This window comes from Gorilla gorilla, chromosome 18 (genome assembly GCF_029281585.2).
Source record: "Gorilla gorilla gorilla isolate KB3781 chromosome 18, NHGRI_mGorGor1-v2.1_pri, whole genome shotgun sequence".
Taxonomy (NCBI): domain Eukaryota; kingdom Metazoa; phylum Chordata; class Mammalia; order Primates; family Hominidae; genus Gorilla; species Gorilla gorilla.
In genome coordinates, this window is record NC_073242.2 from 97542472 (window position 1) to 97556049 (window position 13578).

Below are 13578 nucleotides of genomic sequence, written 5' to 3' on the forward strand. Positions count from 1 at the left end.
CCTTTCCGAAGTCGACAAGGCCCAGCTTGATTGAGCAGAAGATGTGATAGGAGATGAGGAGCGGGGGGCTTCTGCAAAAGTGTTTCGGTCGCTCAGGCTTTTGGCACGTTTTGCTTATGCAACCTAGTTCTTTCTACCTTAGGGCCTTTTCTTGGGAAAGTTGGGGTAAGGATTCCTGACCTGTAAAGACTCTTCCCCAACTTTTATCCCGGTCTGTCTTGTAGATCTCAAATGCTAGTTTCCTCAGAGTCCTTCTGTAACCTTGGTTTTCTCTTTCTACAACGCTCTGTGTATTTCTTGCATTCATGTAGTCTGTAATTTGTATTACTCTCTCATTAGAGTCTAAGCTCTTGGAGGGCAAGGGTCTTCTCTAGCTTGTGGTGGTGGCTCCAGTCCCTAATATAGTGCCTGGCACATAGAAGGTATTTAATAAATTTTGTTATTTTATTTTTTCGAGACAGAGTCTCACTCTGCTGCCTAGGCTGAGTGCAGTGGTGTGATCAAGGCGCACTGCAGCCTTGACCTCCTGGGCTCAAGCGATCCTCACCTCGGCCTACCGAGTAGCTGGGACTACAGGCACGCGCCACTACACTCGGGTAATTTTTAATTTTAATATGTGTATATTTAATTTATATATATATATATATATATATATATATATATATTAAGACAGGGTCTCACTCTGTCACCCAGGCTGGAGTTCAGTGGCGCCATCTCGGCTCACTGCAACCTCCGCCTCCCGGGCTCAAGTGATTCCCCTACCTCAGCCTCCCGAGTAGCTGGGAGTAACTGGGACTACAGGCACAGGCCACCGCGCCCGGCTAATTTTTTTTAAAATTTTTTGTAGAGAACGGGGTCTCACTATGTTGCGCGGGCTGGTCTGGAACTCCCAGACTCGATATCCTTGCGTCTCGGCCCCTCAAAGTGCTGGGATCACAGGTGTGAGCCACCACCGCCTACCAAATACATTTTGAATGAATGTAGTGGACCATCTGCTCTGCAGTCTGACGGGTAATACAATTAGGGCTTGGCATGGTGGTTTCTATTTCCTCCTTGTAAATGGCCATGCGAGTTTACAACTCTTGGAGAATGAGGAGGGGTTCAGAGAATATCTCCTGAATCTGTAGTGTAGACTACTTCTGGGAGAGAACAAATAATAATGGATGAGGGCATTTAGCCAGAGAAGGTGTGTAGTGCTCACCAGAAGAGGTTCATGCCTTCATAAAATTGTTAACACAAGACATAGTTCCAGGTTTGTTTGTTTGTTTGAGATACAGTCTTGCTGTGTTGCCCAGGCTGGAGTGCAGTGGCGCGATCTTGGCTCACTGCAACCTCTGCCTCCCAGGTTCAAGCAATTCTCCTGCCTCAGCCTCCCAAGTAGCAGGGATTACAGGCACCTGCCACCATGCTGGCTAATTTTTTGTATTTTTAGTGGAGACGGGGTTTCGCCATGTTGGCCAGGCTGGTCTCGAACTCCTGACCTCAGGTGATCCACCTGCTTTGGTCTCCCAAAGTGCTGGGATTATAGGCGTGAGTCACCGCGCCTGGGCTGTTCCAGGTTTTGAAAAGACACTGTGGTCCTGGTTTTAGACTCAGCAACATCACAGACAAGAAAGGAATCCTATGGATTAAAGTTCTTCACTATAAGTTTTTTTTTTTCCTCCAGTTCAAATGGGTAACGTGCCAATGTAGTAAAGGTTTGAGCACGTCTGACACAGGCACATGAACACCCAGTCATCATGCTTATGAACTACAAAACGATGACTCTTAACCTTGAAGTGACTTCAGAATTGATTCCACATGGACTACAGGATTAGTATTTCAGGACTCTACCATATGGATCCTATTGATATGTTTGACACCTGGTCCAGTTTTACTTCACTAAACTGATTGATTTAATGTGCATGATTGTCTAAGCCTTTCTAATTGGATGAAATGCCTTCTCCCTCCACAACCCCCTCCTTCTCCTCCTGCCTCAGCTGAATCCACCTTTTAAGCCTTCCCTGAACATTCAGTCAGATATGGCCATTTCTTTCTCTACTCCAGCATTTGTTGGACACAGTTTTCTAATGCACATTACAGATTCTGACAGTTCTAGATATTCTATCTGTAAAATAAATGTTAGTACATGAGATAAAGTGGATTATAGCAATGTTGTTAAACTGCTGGTTGCAACCCATTGATGGGTCCTGACCAGCAAGTAAAAGTGCAGCTGGGTGCCGTGGTGCATGCCGGTAGTCTAGCTACTCGGGAGGCTGACGTAGGAGGATCGCTTGAGTCCAGGAGTTTAAGGCTGTAGAGTGTAATGATCATGCCTGTGAATAGCCACTGTGATCCAACCTGGACAGCAGGGAGATCCCATCTCTTAAAAACAATAAAAATGAAATAGAGCATATCAGAGGGCCTTGTTCGTAGGAAGTCAGTATTGTTTTGTGGAACATTTAGTTGTATGCGTACATGCAGGTATGTGTATTGAGTCTCATTGTAAAGAATATTTCTTACTGGGGTTATCAGAAAGTTTGAAAATCATTAGACTAGGGGATAGGTATGCTGAGATTTTAGAAGTAGAGTTTTACCTGGACAAGTTGTCTACTTTGAACCTGACTGCCGGCCTGAGTTTGTTCAGGGAAGATTGTTTCTAATCTATTTGCTTTTTGTTTGTTTGTTTTGGCGACGGAGTCTTTCTCTGTTGCCCAGGCTGGAGTGCAGTGGTGCGGTCTCAGCTCACTGCAACCTCCGCCTCCTGGATTCAAGTGATTCTCCTGCCTCAGCCTCCCGAGTAGCTGGGAATACAGACGTGCGCCACCATGCCTGGCTAATTTTTGTATTTTTAGTAGAGACGGGGGTTTCGCCATGTTGGCAAGGCTGGTCTTGAACTCCTGACCTCAGGTGATCCGCCTGCCTTGGCCTCCCAAAGTGCTGGGATTACAGGTGTGAGCCACCGTGCCCGGCCTGTTTCTCATCTATTTGTGTAAGAATTCCATGTTTACTTGCTCTAGATAACTTCAAAAGAAAAAAAACTCTGGCCAATAAAATGCCATAGGAATGTTTAGGGATATGTGGAGTAGGCATTCTTCCTAAGTTTTCCTGAAGATGCACCAATGTTTAACAAGAAAGGAAGGGCAGTGTAGAACACCTATTGCTTTCTGCATGGTAAGAGGGATGGGTATTGGGAGAGCCCACACCTGCTGAGGAGTGCCTTTAGACTTTGAGCGGTGGTGTTTCTCTCCCTCCCAGAAATAGATCTCTTTGGGGAGACAGGCCATACAAGACGTGAATCTGGTGACATTTTACTTGTTTGAAGCAAAATTTTTTTAGATGATGGAGGGTTTTTTTTTATTTTTATTTTTTATTGATCATTCTTGGGTGTTTCTTGCAGAGGGGGATTTGGCAGGGTCATAGGACAATAGTGGAGGGAAGGTCAGCAGATAAACAAGTGAACACAGTTCTCTGGTTTTCCTAGGCAGAGGACCTTGCGGCCTTCCGCAGTGTTTGTGTCCCTGGGTACTTGAGATTAGGGAGTGGTGATGACTCTTAACGAGCATGCTGCCTTCAAGCATCTGGTTAACAAAGTACATCTTGCACCGCCCTTAATCCATTCAACCCTGAGTGGATACAGCACATGTTTCAGAGAGCACCGGGTTGGGGGTAAGGTCACAGATCAACAGGATCCCAAGGCAGAAGAATTTTTCTTAGTACAGAACAAAATGAAGTCTCCCATGTCTACCTCCCTCTACACAGACACGGCAACCATCCGATTTCCCAATCTTTTCCCCACCTTTCTCCCCTTTCTATTCCACAAAACTGCCATTGTCTTCATGGCCCGTTCTCAATGAGCTGTTGGGTACATCTCCCAGACGGGGTGGTGGCCGGGCAGAGGGGCTCCTCACTTCCCAGTAGGGGCGGCCGGGCAGAGGCGCCCCTCACCTCCCGGACGGGGCGGCTGGCCGGGCGGGGGGCTGACCCCCCCACCTCCCTCCCGGACGGGGCGGCTGGCCGGGCGGGGGGCTGACCCCCCCACCTCCCTCCCGGACGGGGCGGCTGGCCGGGCGAGGGGCTGACCCCCCCCACCTCCCTCCCGAACGGAGCGGCTGGCCGGGCAGAGGGGCTCCTCACTTCCCAGTAGGGGCGGCCGGGCAGAGGCGCCCCTCACCTCCCGGACCGGGGCGGCTGGCCAGGCGGCGGGGTAACCCCCCCACCTCCCTCCCGGACGGGGCGGCTGGCCGGGCGGGGGGCTGACTCCCCCACCTCCCTCCCGGGCGGGGGGCTGACCCCCCACCTCCCTCCCGGAAGGGGCGGCTGGCCGGGCGGGGGGCTGACCCCCCCACCTCCCTCCCGGACGGAGCGGCTGGGCGGGCAGAGGGGCTCCTCACTTCCCAGTAGGGGCGGCCGGGCAGAGGCGCCCCTCACCTCCCGGACAGGGCGGCTGGCCGGGCGGAGGGCTGATCCCCCCACCTCCCTCCCGGACGGGGCAGCTGGCCGGGCGGGGGGCTGACCCCCCCACCTCCCTCCTGGACGAGGTGGCTGCTGGGCAGAGACGCTCCTCACTTCCCAGACGGGGTGGCTGCTGGGCGGAGGGGCTCCTCACTTCTCAGACGGGGCGGTTGCCAGGCAGAGGGTCTCCTCACTTCTCAGACGGGGCGGCCGGGCAGAGACGCTCCTCACATCCCGGACGGGGCGGCAGGGCAGAGGTGCTCCCCACATCTCAGACAATGGGCGGCCGGGCAGAGACGCTCCTCACTTCCCAGATGTGATGGCGGCCGGGAAGAGGCGCTCCTCACTTCCTAGATGGGATGGCGGCCGGGCAGAGACGCTCCTCACTTTCCAGACTGGGCAGCCAGGCAGAGGGGCTCCTCACATCCCAGACGATGGGCGGCCAGGTGGAGACGCTCCTCGCTTCCCAGACGGGGGGGCGGCCGGGCAGAGGCTGCAATCTCGGCTCTTTGGGAGGCCAAGGCAGGCGGCTGGGAGGTGGTTGTAGCGAGCCGAGATCACGCCACTGCACTCCAGCCTGGGCGCCATTGAGCACTGAGTTAACGAGACTCCGTCTGCAATCCCGGCACCTCGGGAGGCCGAGGCTGGCAGATCACTCGCGGTTAGGAGCTGGAGACTAGCCCGGCCGACACAGCAAAACCCCGTCTCCACCAAAAAAATACGAAAACCAGTCAGGCGTGGCGGCGCGCACCTGCAATCGCAGGCACTCAGCAGGCTGAGGCAGGAGAATCAGGCAGGGAGGTTGCAGTGAGCTGAGATGGCAGCAGTACCGTCCAGCTTCGGCTTGGCATCAGAGGGAGACCTTGGAAAGAGAGGGAGAGGGGAGAGGGAGAAGGGAGAGGGAGAGGGAGAGCTAGATGATGGAGGGTTTTTAAAAATTGCTTTTAAAATTAAAATTTGAATAGATAAGAAGTAATCACTATAAAAAATAATGAAGCATAAGGAATGCTAGTATTAGCTGGGTGTGGGGCACTCACTTGTAGTCCCAACTACTGGAGAGGCTGAGGCAGGAAGAATGCTTGAGCCCAGGAGTTTGAGTCCAGCCTGGGCAACATAACGAGACCCCATCTTTTTAAAAAAATAAATAAATAAAAAGAATGCTAATATCGTGAACATTTATGTTCCCACCACCCAATTTAAGAAAAAGAACAATACTTTTGAAGTCCACTGCGTACCCCTCCTTGATCCCATCTCTTTCCCTTCTCTTTTAGAAGTGAACTATCCTGATTCCTTGCTATGCTTTTTAGTGTGATCCCTGAAGAACGTATCATTCCATTTTGCATAGCTATAAATTTCATAGAAATGGGATCGTATTGCAGGTGTTGTGTGATTTGCTGTTTTTGCTCATCATTATATTCCTGGGATTATCCATTTTTAGGTTTATGTGTGACTAATTTATTGTTTAGATGAAAGTTTTCCTGGTTTGACTTGCTCTATCTTCATATTTTTCCTTAAGCTAAGGGTTCAGTATACGAAGGCAGTATTGGTGGCACTTCTTTAACAGCACCCCATCTCTTCTTCTCCTAGCCTTGAGGGCTGCACCTAGATGAACCTGTGAGGCTCATTTGAACCTTTTGGAAGCACCGAAGCCTGCTGAAGTTTCCAGACATCTGTATGAATCTGTTGTAGTTTTTTAATGTTATATGCTGAATATAAAACCAAGTAACTCCTGCTGGAAACATTTACAATATTGATTAACAAATACTATCAGTGGCTTTGACATTTTTGTCAGTTTCTTGATTTTTTTCCCCACTTTTGTCTCCCCTTCCCCCCTCCACATTTTGGGGCATTGTGCTGTTAATAGATTTTTTTTTCTGTTTGTTTGTTTATATACCTCCTGTTTCCTTCTGATGTTAATAGATTTCTGACAGTCAGACTTGTCCACAAGAACTCAACTGGCAAGGCTGCTTTTCTGTGCTAAAACTGGGGAGCTAGTGGGCACCATGAAGATCTTCTGCAGTCGGGCCAATCCAACCACGGGGTCTGTGGAGTGGCTGGAGGAGGATGAACACTATGATTACCACCAGGAGATTGCAAGGTACTGGGTTGGTTTACAGCAGGCTGCAGCTGGGTGGGGCACTTGATCTCAAAGCAGATGCCTTGGGCTCCAGTCTGAGCGTGGGCTAGGCTGTCACCCAGTGCTTATGATGAGGGCTGGTGTTGGTCCTGAGCAGGTCTGCTCAGCCAGGTAGGTATATGTAGCAGTTAGGCAGAATCATGGCTGTTTGGAGAGTCAGACATTATGTAGCAGCCTTAGCAGAGCCTCAGTATCTGTTTAACGGAGCAAAGAAAACCCAAGCCTCAGTAGTGTTGATGAAGTTGAATCATTTACTTGCCTTACTGAAATGGTGACATGTTCATCATATGGTTAAATTCTTTTGAATGAAAAAAAATAAAAATGGTTTTTTTTTTTCCCTTAGAAGAAATATTTAAAAGTATGTGAGTTGTTGGCCAGGCACAGTGGCTCACGCCTCTAATCCTAGCACTTTGGGAGGCCGAGGTGGCCAGATCACCTGAGGTCAGGAGTTCGAGACCAGCCTGACCAACATGGAGAAACCCCGTTTCTACTAAAAATACAAAATTAGCTGGGCATGGTGGCTCATGCCTGTAATCCCAGCTTACTTGAGAGGCTGAGGCAGGAGAATCACTTGAGCCTGGGAGGCAGAGGTTGTGTTGAGCCGAGATCGAGCCATTGCACTCCAGCCTGGGCAACAAGAGCGAAACTCTGTCTCAAAAAAAAAGTATGTGAGTTGTTATGTAGCAATCATTAAGTGCATTCAGTGTGCCAGCATTGTGCTAAGGCTGTGGATACCAGATGAAGAAGATCCTGTTCTCATCTTCAAGGACCATGCAGTTTTGTGGAAGAGACAGGCACATACAAAATTACAGCACAAAAGCCAGGCACGGTGGCTCATGCCCGTAATCCCAGCACTTTGGCGGGCGGGTGGTGGAGGGGGCGGTGGCGGCTGATCACTTGAGGGTCAGGAGTTCGAGACCAACCTGGCCAACACGGTGAAACCCCGTCTCTACAAAAAAAAATTAGCTGGGAGTGGTGGCGGACGCCTGTAATCCCAGGTACTCGGGAGGCTGAGGCAGGAAAATCACTTGAACTCGGGAGGTGGAGGTTGCAATGAGCCAAGGTTGTGCCACTGCACTGCAGCCTGGGTAACAGAGTGAGACTCTGTCTCAAAAAAAAAAAAAAAAAATTACAGCACAGTGAGATAAAGGCACAAGAGGTCATGGAAGCAGCAAGAACCAGCTGGACTTGGGGTGGGAGGTAATGTTTGAATAATTTCTCAGTTCTAAAGGAAGAGAAGGTGAAGTCTGAGCAGCAGGGATTACAGGTAAGCTTTCAGATGAGCCAGTTTGTGGCTGGGTGCAGTGGCCTACACCTGTAGTCCCAGCTACTTGGGAGGCCAAGGCAGGAGGATTGCTTGTGCCCACGAGTTCAACATAGTAAAACACTGTCTCACAAACAAACAAAAAAAGACCAAAAACAGGCTGGGCACAGTGGCTCATGCCTGTAATCCCAGCACTTTGGGAGACCAAGGCGGGCGGATCACCTGAGGTCAGGAGTTCGAGACCAGCCTGACCAACATGGAGAAACCGTGTCTCTACTAAAAATACAAAATTAGCCAGGTGTGGTGGCGCATGCCTGTAATCCCAGCTGCTTGGGAGGCTGAGGCAGGAGGATCACTTGAACCTGGGAGGCGGAGGTTGCTGTGAGCCGAGATCGCGCCATTGCATTCCAGCCTGGGCAACAAGAGCTAAACTCTGTCTCAAAAAAAAAAAAAAAAAGAAAAAAAACACACACACACAGATGGGCTATTTTGGGGAGCAGCTAGCAGTTTAGTGCAGCTGGAGTGTGTTACAAAAGTACTATGGTAAGAGAGGCTGCCGAAAGCATAGGCGGGGTCATTTTGTAAAGGGTGGTAGCAAAATGCAGGAAGAGGAACATGAGTTTAAGTCCAAGCTCTGCCACTTCTTTACTCTCTTGGCCAAGTTACTTCTCTGAGCCTTAATATAAAATAATATATACTTCAATATAGTAATACATTATTTCACAGTATAATACAATTATCTTAGAATTGTTTGATGATTAAATGTAATACAGTATCTGGTGCAGAATTAGGGCTTAAAATATTTACTTTTTTTTCTTTTTTTTTTGAGATAGAGTCTTGCTCTGTTTCCCAGGCTAGAGTGCAGTGGCACGATCTCTGCTCACTGCAAGCTCCGCCTCCTGGGTTCACGCCATTCTCCCGCCTCAGCCTCTTGAGTAGCTGGGACTACAGGTGCCCGCCGCCACGCCCGGCTAATTTTTTTGTATTTGTAATAGAGACGGGGTTTCACCGTGTTAGCCAGGATGATCTTGATCTCCTGACCTTGTGATCCGCCCGCCTCGGCCTCCCAAAGAGCTGGGATTACAGGCGTGAGCCACTGCACTTGCCCAGGTCTTAAAATATTTCTAAACATTTTGGACATTATTTTCTTGTTTTATTGTTGTTCAGATGGAGTCTTACTCTGTTGCCTTGGCTGGAGTGCAGTGGCGCAGTCTCGGCTCACTGCAATCTCTGCCTCCCAGGTTCAAGCGATTCTCTTGCCTCAGCCTCTTAGGTAGCTGGGATTACAGGCACCTGCCACCACACCTGGCTAATATTTGTGTTTTTAGTAGAGACTTGGTTTCACCTGTTGGCCAGGCTGGTCTTGAACTCCTGACCTCAGGTGATCCACCCGCCTCTGCCTCCCAAAGTGCTGGGATTACAGGTGTGAGCCACTGTGTCAGGCCTGGACGTTATTTTCTGAGTGATATATTAAACAGGAGAGAAAGAGGATTGGATTGCATTTTGGAACACTCACTGAGAGCAGTGTGGAGAGGAGAGCATTTGGGGAAATTGTAGTCCCAGAGGAGACAGCTCGGGGGAACTTGAGTTTGGTAACTCACTGGATATGATGGAGGGAGAGAGAAGATTCAAGAAGCACCAAGACTTCTGGTTAGAATGACAAAGTGGATGGGGCCTGCAAGGGAGGAGTGGGTGGTGTGGGGAGGGGAACACGATGGAGATTAGGCGTTTAGGTTTGGACATCCACATAGAGATGCCAATGGCAGATAGAATTTTGGGTCTGGAGACAGAATTTGTAGTTGTTGGAACTGAAACTGGGAGAAGTTGCAGTCTCTCAAGGGGTTGTGGAATGTGAAAGGTAGAGGGCTGAAGAAGGAATCCCGGAATAGCTGAGGAGGCAAAAGAAGGGCAAGGGAGATAGCCAGCATGGAAAGGAAGAAAGAGGGAGTGTCTAGCAAGGTCAGAGGCACTGGGAAGTCCCAGATCCTGATGACTGACATCAGCTGCAGGAGTGAGCTGGTGATGGTTACCGAGAGTGATGTCAGTGGAGTGGTGGGCAGTAAGTGTGAAGAGGCCAGGAAGGTGGTGAGTGAGATGTCTTTTAAATAGTGAGCAGAGGTAGAAAGGACTACATTTCAGCTAAGCATCCATAGCTGGCTTCAGATATAAAACCTTGATGTGCCATTAAAAAAAAAAAAAAAAAAAGAACCCCGTTCTTTCAGTGCACCGCTCTTCAAAGTGTGGAATGTGGACCACCTGTGGCACAATTGCCTGGAGCACATTAGCCCAGCCTTCTCAATAAGAGTGAGAGAGAGAGAGAGAGTGTGTGTGTGAGTGTGTGTGTGTGTTTTGGGACTCTGCATTTCAAGTAAGCTTTCTAGTGATTGTAGTGTTGACCCAAGGCTGGAGGGCCTCTGTTTTAATGTGAGCTCCTTAGCTGTCCCCTTGAATTCCCAGAAAGCGTGGGAGGGCCTGCCTAGTTCTGGGTGCTCATCCCGACCCCGCCTGAGGGTTTTCAGTGTGTGAATTACTGCAGTAGGAAATATGGAGAAGTGATTCTCCTCCCTTTACTATGGTATTAGTGAACTCTTTAGTTTTCCCTGATGATGTTAAGTGAACGTGCCCAGTGGGGTATCTGTCACATATACAGTGGGTGTATGTGAGTGCTTCTCTTTCCCCGGCTGCTCTCCCTAATACTGCATCAGTGGTTATCCCCAGGCACAGATGTAGGCAAGGTTAGGTCAAGTATTAGGCAGATTGAGTCTGAGTTTTTCCTGAGGAGGAAAATGTGTAGCGTATAGCAAGATCAAGATGCTAGTGGCTGTGGAATTACTGTGACAGGGCTAACTGCCGAGACCAGCTCGGTCGTGGAGACCCTAACCCAGTGGCGCTAGAGGAATTAAAGACACACACACAGAAATATAGAGTGCAGAGTGGGAATTGGGGGGCTGACAGCCTTCAGAGCTGACAGCCACGAACAGAACTTTACCTACATATTTATTGACAGCAAGCCAGTGATAAACATTGTTCCTATAGATTATAGATTAAAACAGGAAACAAAGGGATGGGCTCTGGCTAGTTATTTGCAGCAGGAACGTGTCCTTAAGGCACAGATCACTCATGCTATTGTTTGTGGTTCAGGAACACCTTAAGCGAAAGCCGCCCTGGGTGGGCCAGGTATTCCTTGCCCTCATTCCGGTAAACCCACGACCTTCAGTGTGGGCATCATAGCCGTCAATGAGCATGTCACAGTGCTGTAGAGATTTGTTTATGACCAGTTTTGGGGCCTGTTTTTGGACAGATTTGGGGGCCTGTTCCCAGCAGCTAACTACTGGAGCATTTTTAGGTCTGAGAACGTCTTTCTCTGAGACTTTTTTCTGCAGCACTAGAGAATAACAGCTTGAAACTCTATTAAAATAAAGTAGCCAGGTGCAGCGATGGATGCTTGTAGTTCTGCTGAGGCAAGAGGATCTCTTGAGCTAAGGAGTTCAAGGCTGCAGTGCCCAATGATTGAGGCTGTTCATAGCCACTGCACTACAGCCTGGGTGACATAGCGAGACCCTGTTTCTAAAAATAAACAAAAGAAATAGGCCAGGCGCAGTAGCTCACACCTGTAATCCCAGCACTTTAGGAGGCCAAGGTGGGCGGATCAGTTGAGGTCAGGAGTTCGAGAACAGCCTGGCCAACATGGTGAAACCCCATCTCTAATGTAAATACAAAAATTAGCCAGGCATAGTGGTGAGCACCTGTAATCCCAGCTACCTGGGAGGCTGAGGCATGAGAATCACTTGAACTTGGGAGGCAGAGGTTGCAGTGAGCTGAGATCGCACCACTGTACTCCAGCCTGGGTGATGGGATGAGACCCTGTCTCAAAAAAAAAAATAAATAAAAATAAAAGACAACCAAAAAATAGTTTAAAATAGATGACACGTTTGTTCTATCTGTTTAGCAATGTGTTTATATATGTGAATACTCTTGTGTGTTGATGTGTATCATGCAAAGGTTACTGACTTTTTTGTTTTTTAGGTCATCCTATGCAGATATGCTACATGACAAAGACAGAGTAAGTGTAAAAGGAAACTATTATCTTGATGTGGGGTGTTTTGAAGTCTTGGATTACAGGAAGGTTAAAAATCCCTGGGGGTCATGATGTTAACTGATACTGAGAGGCGTATGGTGTAGAAGTCAGGAAATCAGTTGGGAGGCTGGGTCCTACTTCTGGCTCTATTTTTGTTGTTTAATCTCCCAGCTTTATCAAGATAGAACTGACAAATAAAAATGGTCTATGTTTATGGTATACAATGTGTTGAATATATGTGTATGGTGTAAAATGAATCAAGCTAATTAACAAATTTACCACCTCATACTTTTTTGTGTGTGGGGAGAACATTTAAGATCTACTCGCTTAGTAATTTTTAAGTGTACATTATTAACTATAGCTCACAATGCCGTACAGCAGATCTCCAGAACTTATTCATACTGTCTGACTGAAACATCAGATCCTCTCCCTTAGCAGGTACCATTCTCTGGGCTTCTGAGTTCAACATTTTTTTTTTTTTTTTTGAGACAGAATCTCGCTCTGTCACTGAGGCTAGAGTACAGTGGCGAGATCTCGGCTCACTGCAGCCTCAGTCTCGAGTTCAAGCGATTCTCCTGCCTCAACCTGCCTAAGTGTTGGGATTATACCTAGTATTGGGATAATACTATTATTATACTATTATACCTAGTATTGGGATTATAACTTGGGATTACAGGTGCGTGTCATGACGCCTGGCCTTCACTGTAGTTTTAATTTCCATTTTTAGTTTTAATTTTATTTTTTTGAGACTGGGTCTCTGTTGCCCAGTGCAGTGGTGTGATCTTGGCTGCACTGCAGCCTCGACTTCTCGGGCTTAAGCGATCCCCCAACCTCAGCCTTCCCAGTAGCTGGGACTACAGGCATGCCACCATGCCTGGCTAATTTTTGTATGTTTTGTAGAGAGAGAGTTTCGCTGTATTGCCCAGGCTGGTCTTGATCCCCTGAGGTCAAGTGATCCACCCGCCTTGGTCTCCCAAAGTGCTGGGATTATGGGCATGAGACACCGTGCCCGGCCATCGTGTGCTTGTTTACCATGTGTATATCTTTGTTCTAGTCTAGGGTTATGAACATAGGTGTGATTCTTGATAGACACTGCCATATTGCCTTCAAAAAGGGTTCCAGATTCACTGTAGTATCTTCAGAACTGGGTCATTAAAAAGTGACAGCTAATTTAATGGCATCGTTAAAGTGAAGGCTGTGCCATCCCTGGTTTACAATTGAGGACGCTGTTCATCAATTTTTTTTAACTTAAAAAATAAATAAAACAAGTCCAGGCACAGTGGCTCATGCCTGTAATCCCAGCACTTTGGGAAGCCGAGGCAGGCAGATCACGAGGTCAGGAGATCGAGACCATCCTGGCTAACATGGTGAAACCCCGTCTCTACTAAAAATACAAAAAAAAGCCGAGCGTGGTGGCGGGCAGGGCCTGTAATCCCAGCTACTCAGGAGGCTGATGCGGGAGAATGGTGTGAATCTGGGAGGCGGAGCTTGCAGTGAGCCGAGATCACACCACTGCACTCCAGCCTGGGCGACAGGGAGACTCCGTCTCAAAAAAAAAAAATTGTGGTAAAAACACATAACATAAACGGTCATACTGATTGTATCTAAGACATAAATGCACTTACTTTGACAATGAAATAGTTCTATATTTCTGTGAAAAATTAT

The 13578-nt window shown here is 48.3% G+C and overlaps 1 protein-coding gene and 1 pseudogene across 28 annotated transcripts in view; one reads left to right on the plus strand and one right to left on the minus strand.

The window, feature by feature from the left end:
* Positions 1–13578, plus strand: part of PRMT7 (protein arginine methyltransferase 7) — a 52084-nt gene that overhangs the window by 733 nt on the left and 37773 nt on the right. For 11 of the 28 annotated variants that reach the window (XR_010131360.1, XR_010131357.1, XR_010131361.1 and 8 more), the window contains exons 2-4: positions 462–596; positions 6355–6532; positions 11862–11898. Coding sequence is in view for 21 of the 28 variants with exons in the window: in XM_019011823.4 (XP_018867368.1) it covers positions 6438–6532; positions 11862–11898 (132 nt within the window). In the remaining 7 variants the exon portion in view is untranslated. Of the gene's footprint in view, positions 1–461; positions 597–6021; positions 6107–6354; positions 6533–11861; positions 11899–13578 lie in introns of those variants that run through there. The other 17 variants (XR_010131359.1, XR_010131362.1, XM_055366241.2 and 14 more) reach the window with 4 other exon arrangements.
* Positions 1666–1762, minus strand: LOC115931157 (uncharacterized; annotated as a pseudogene).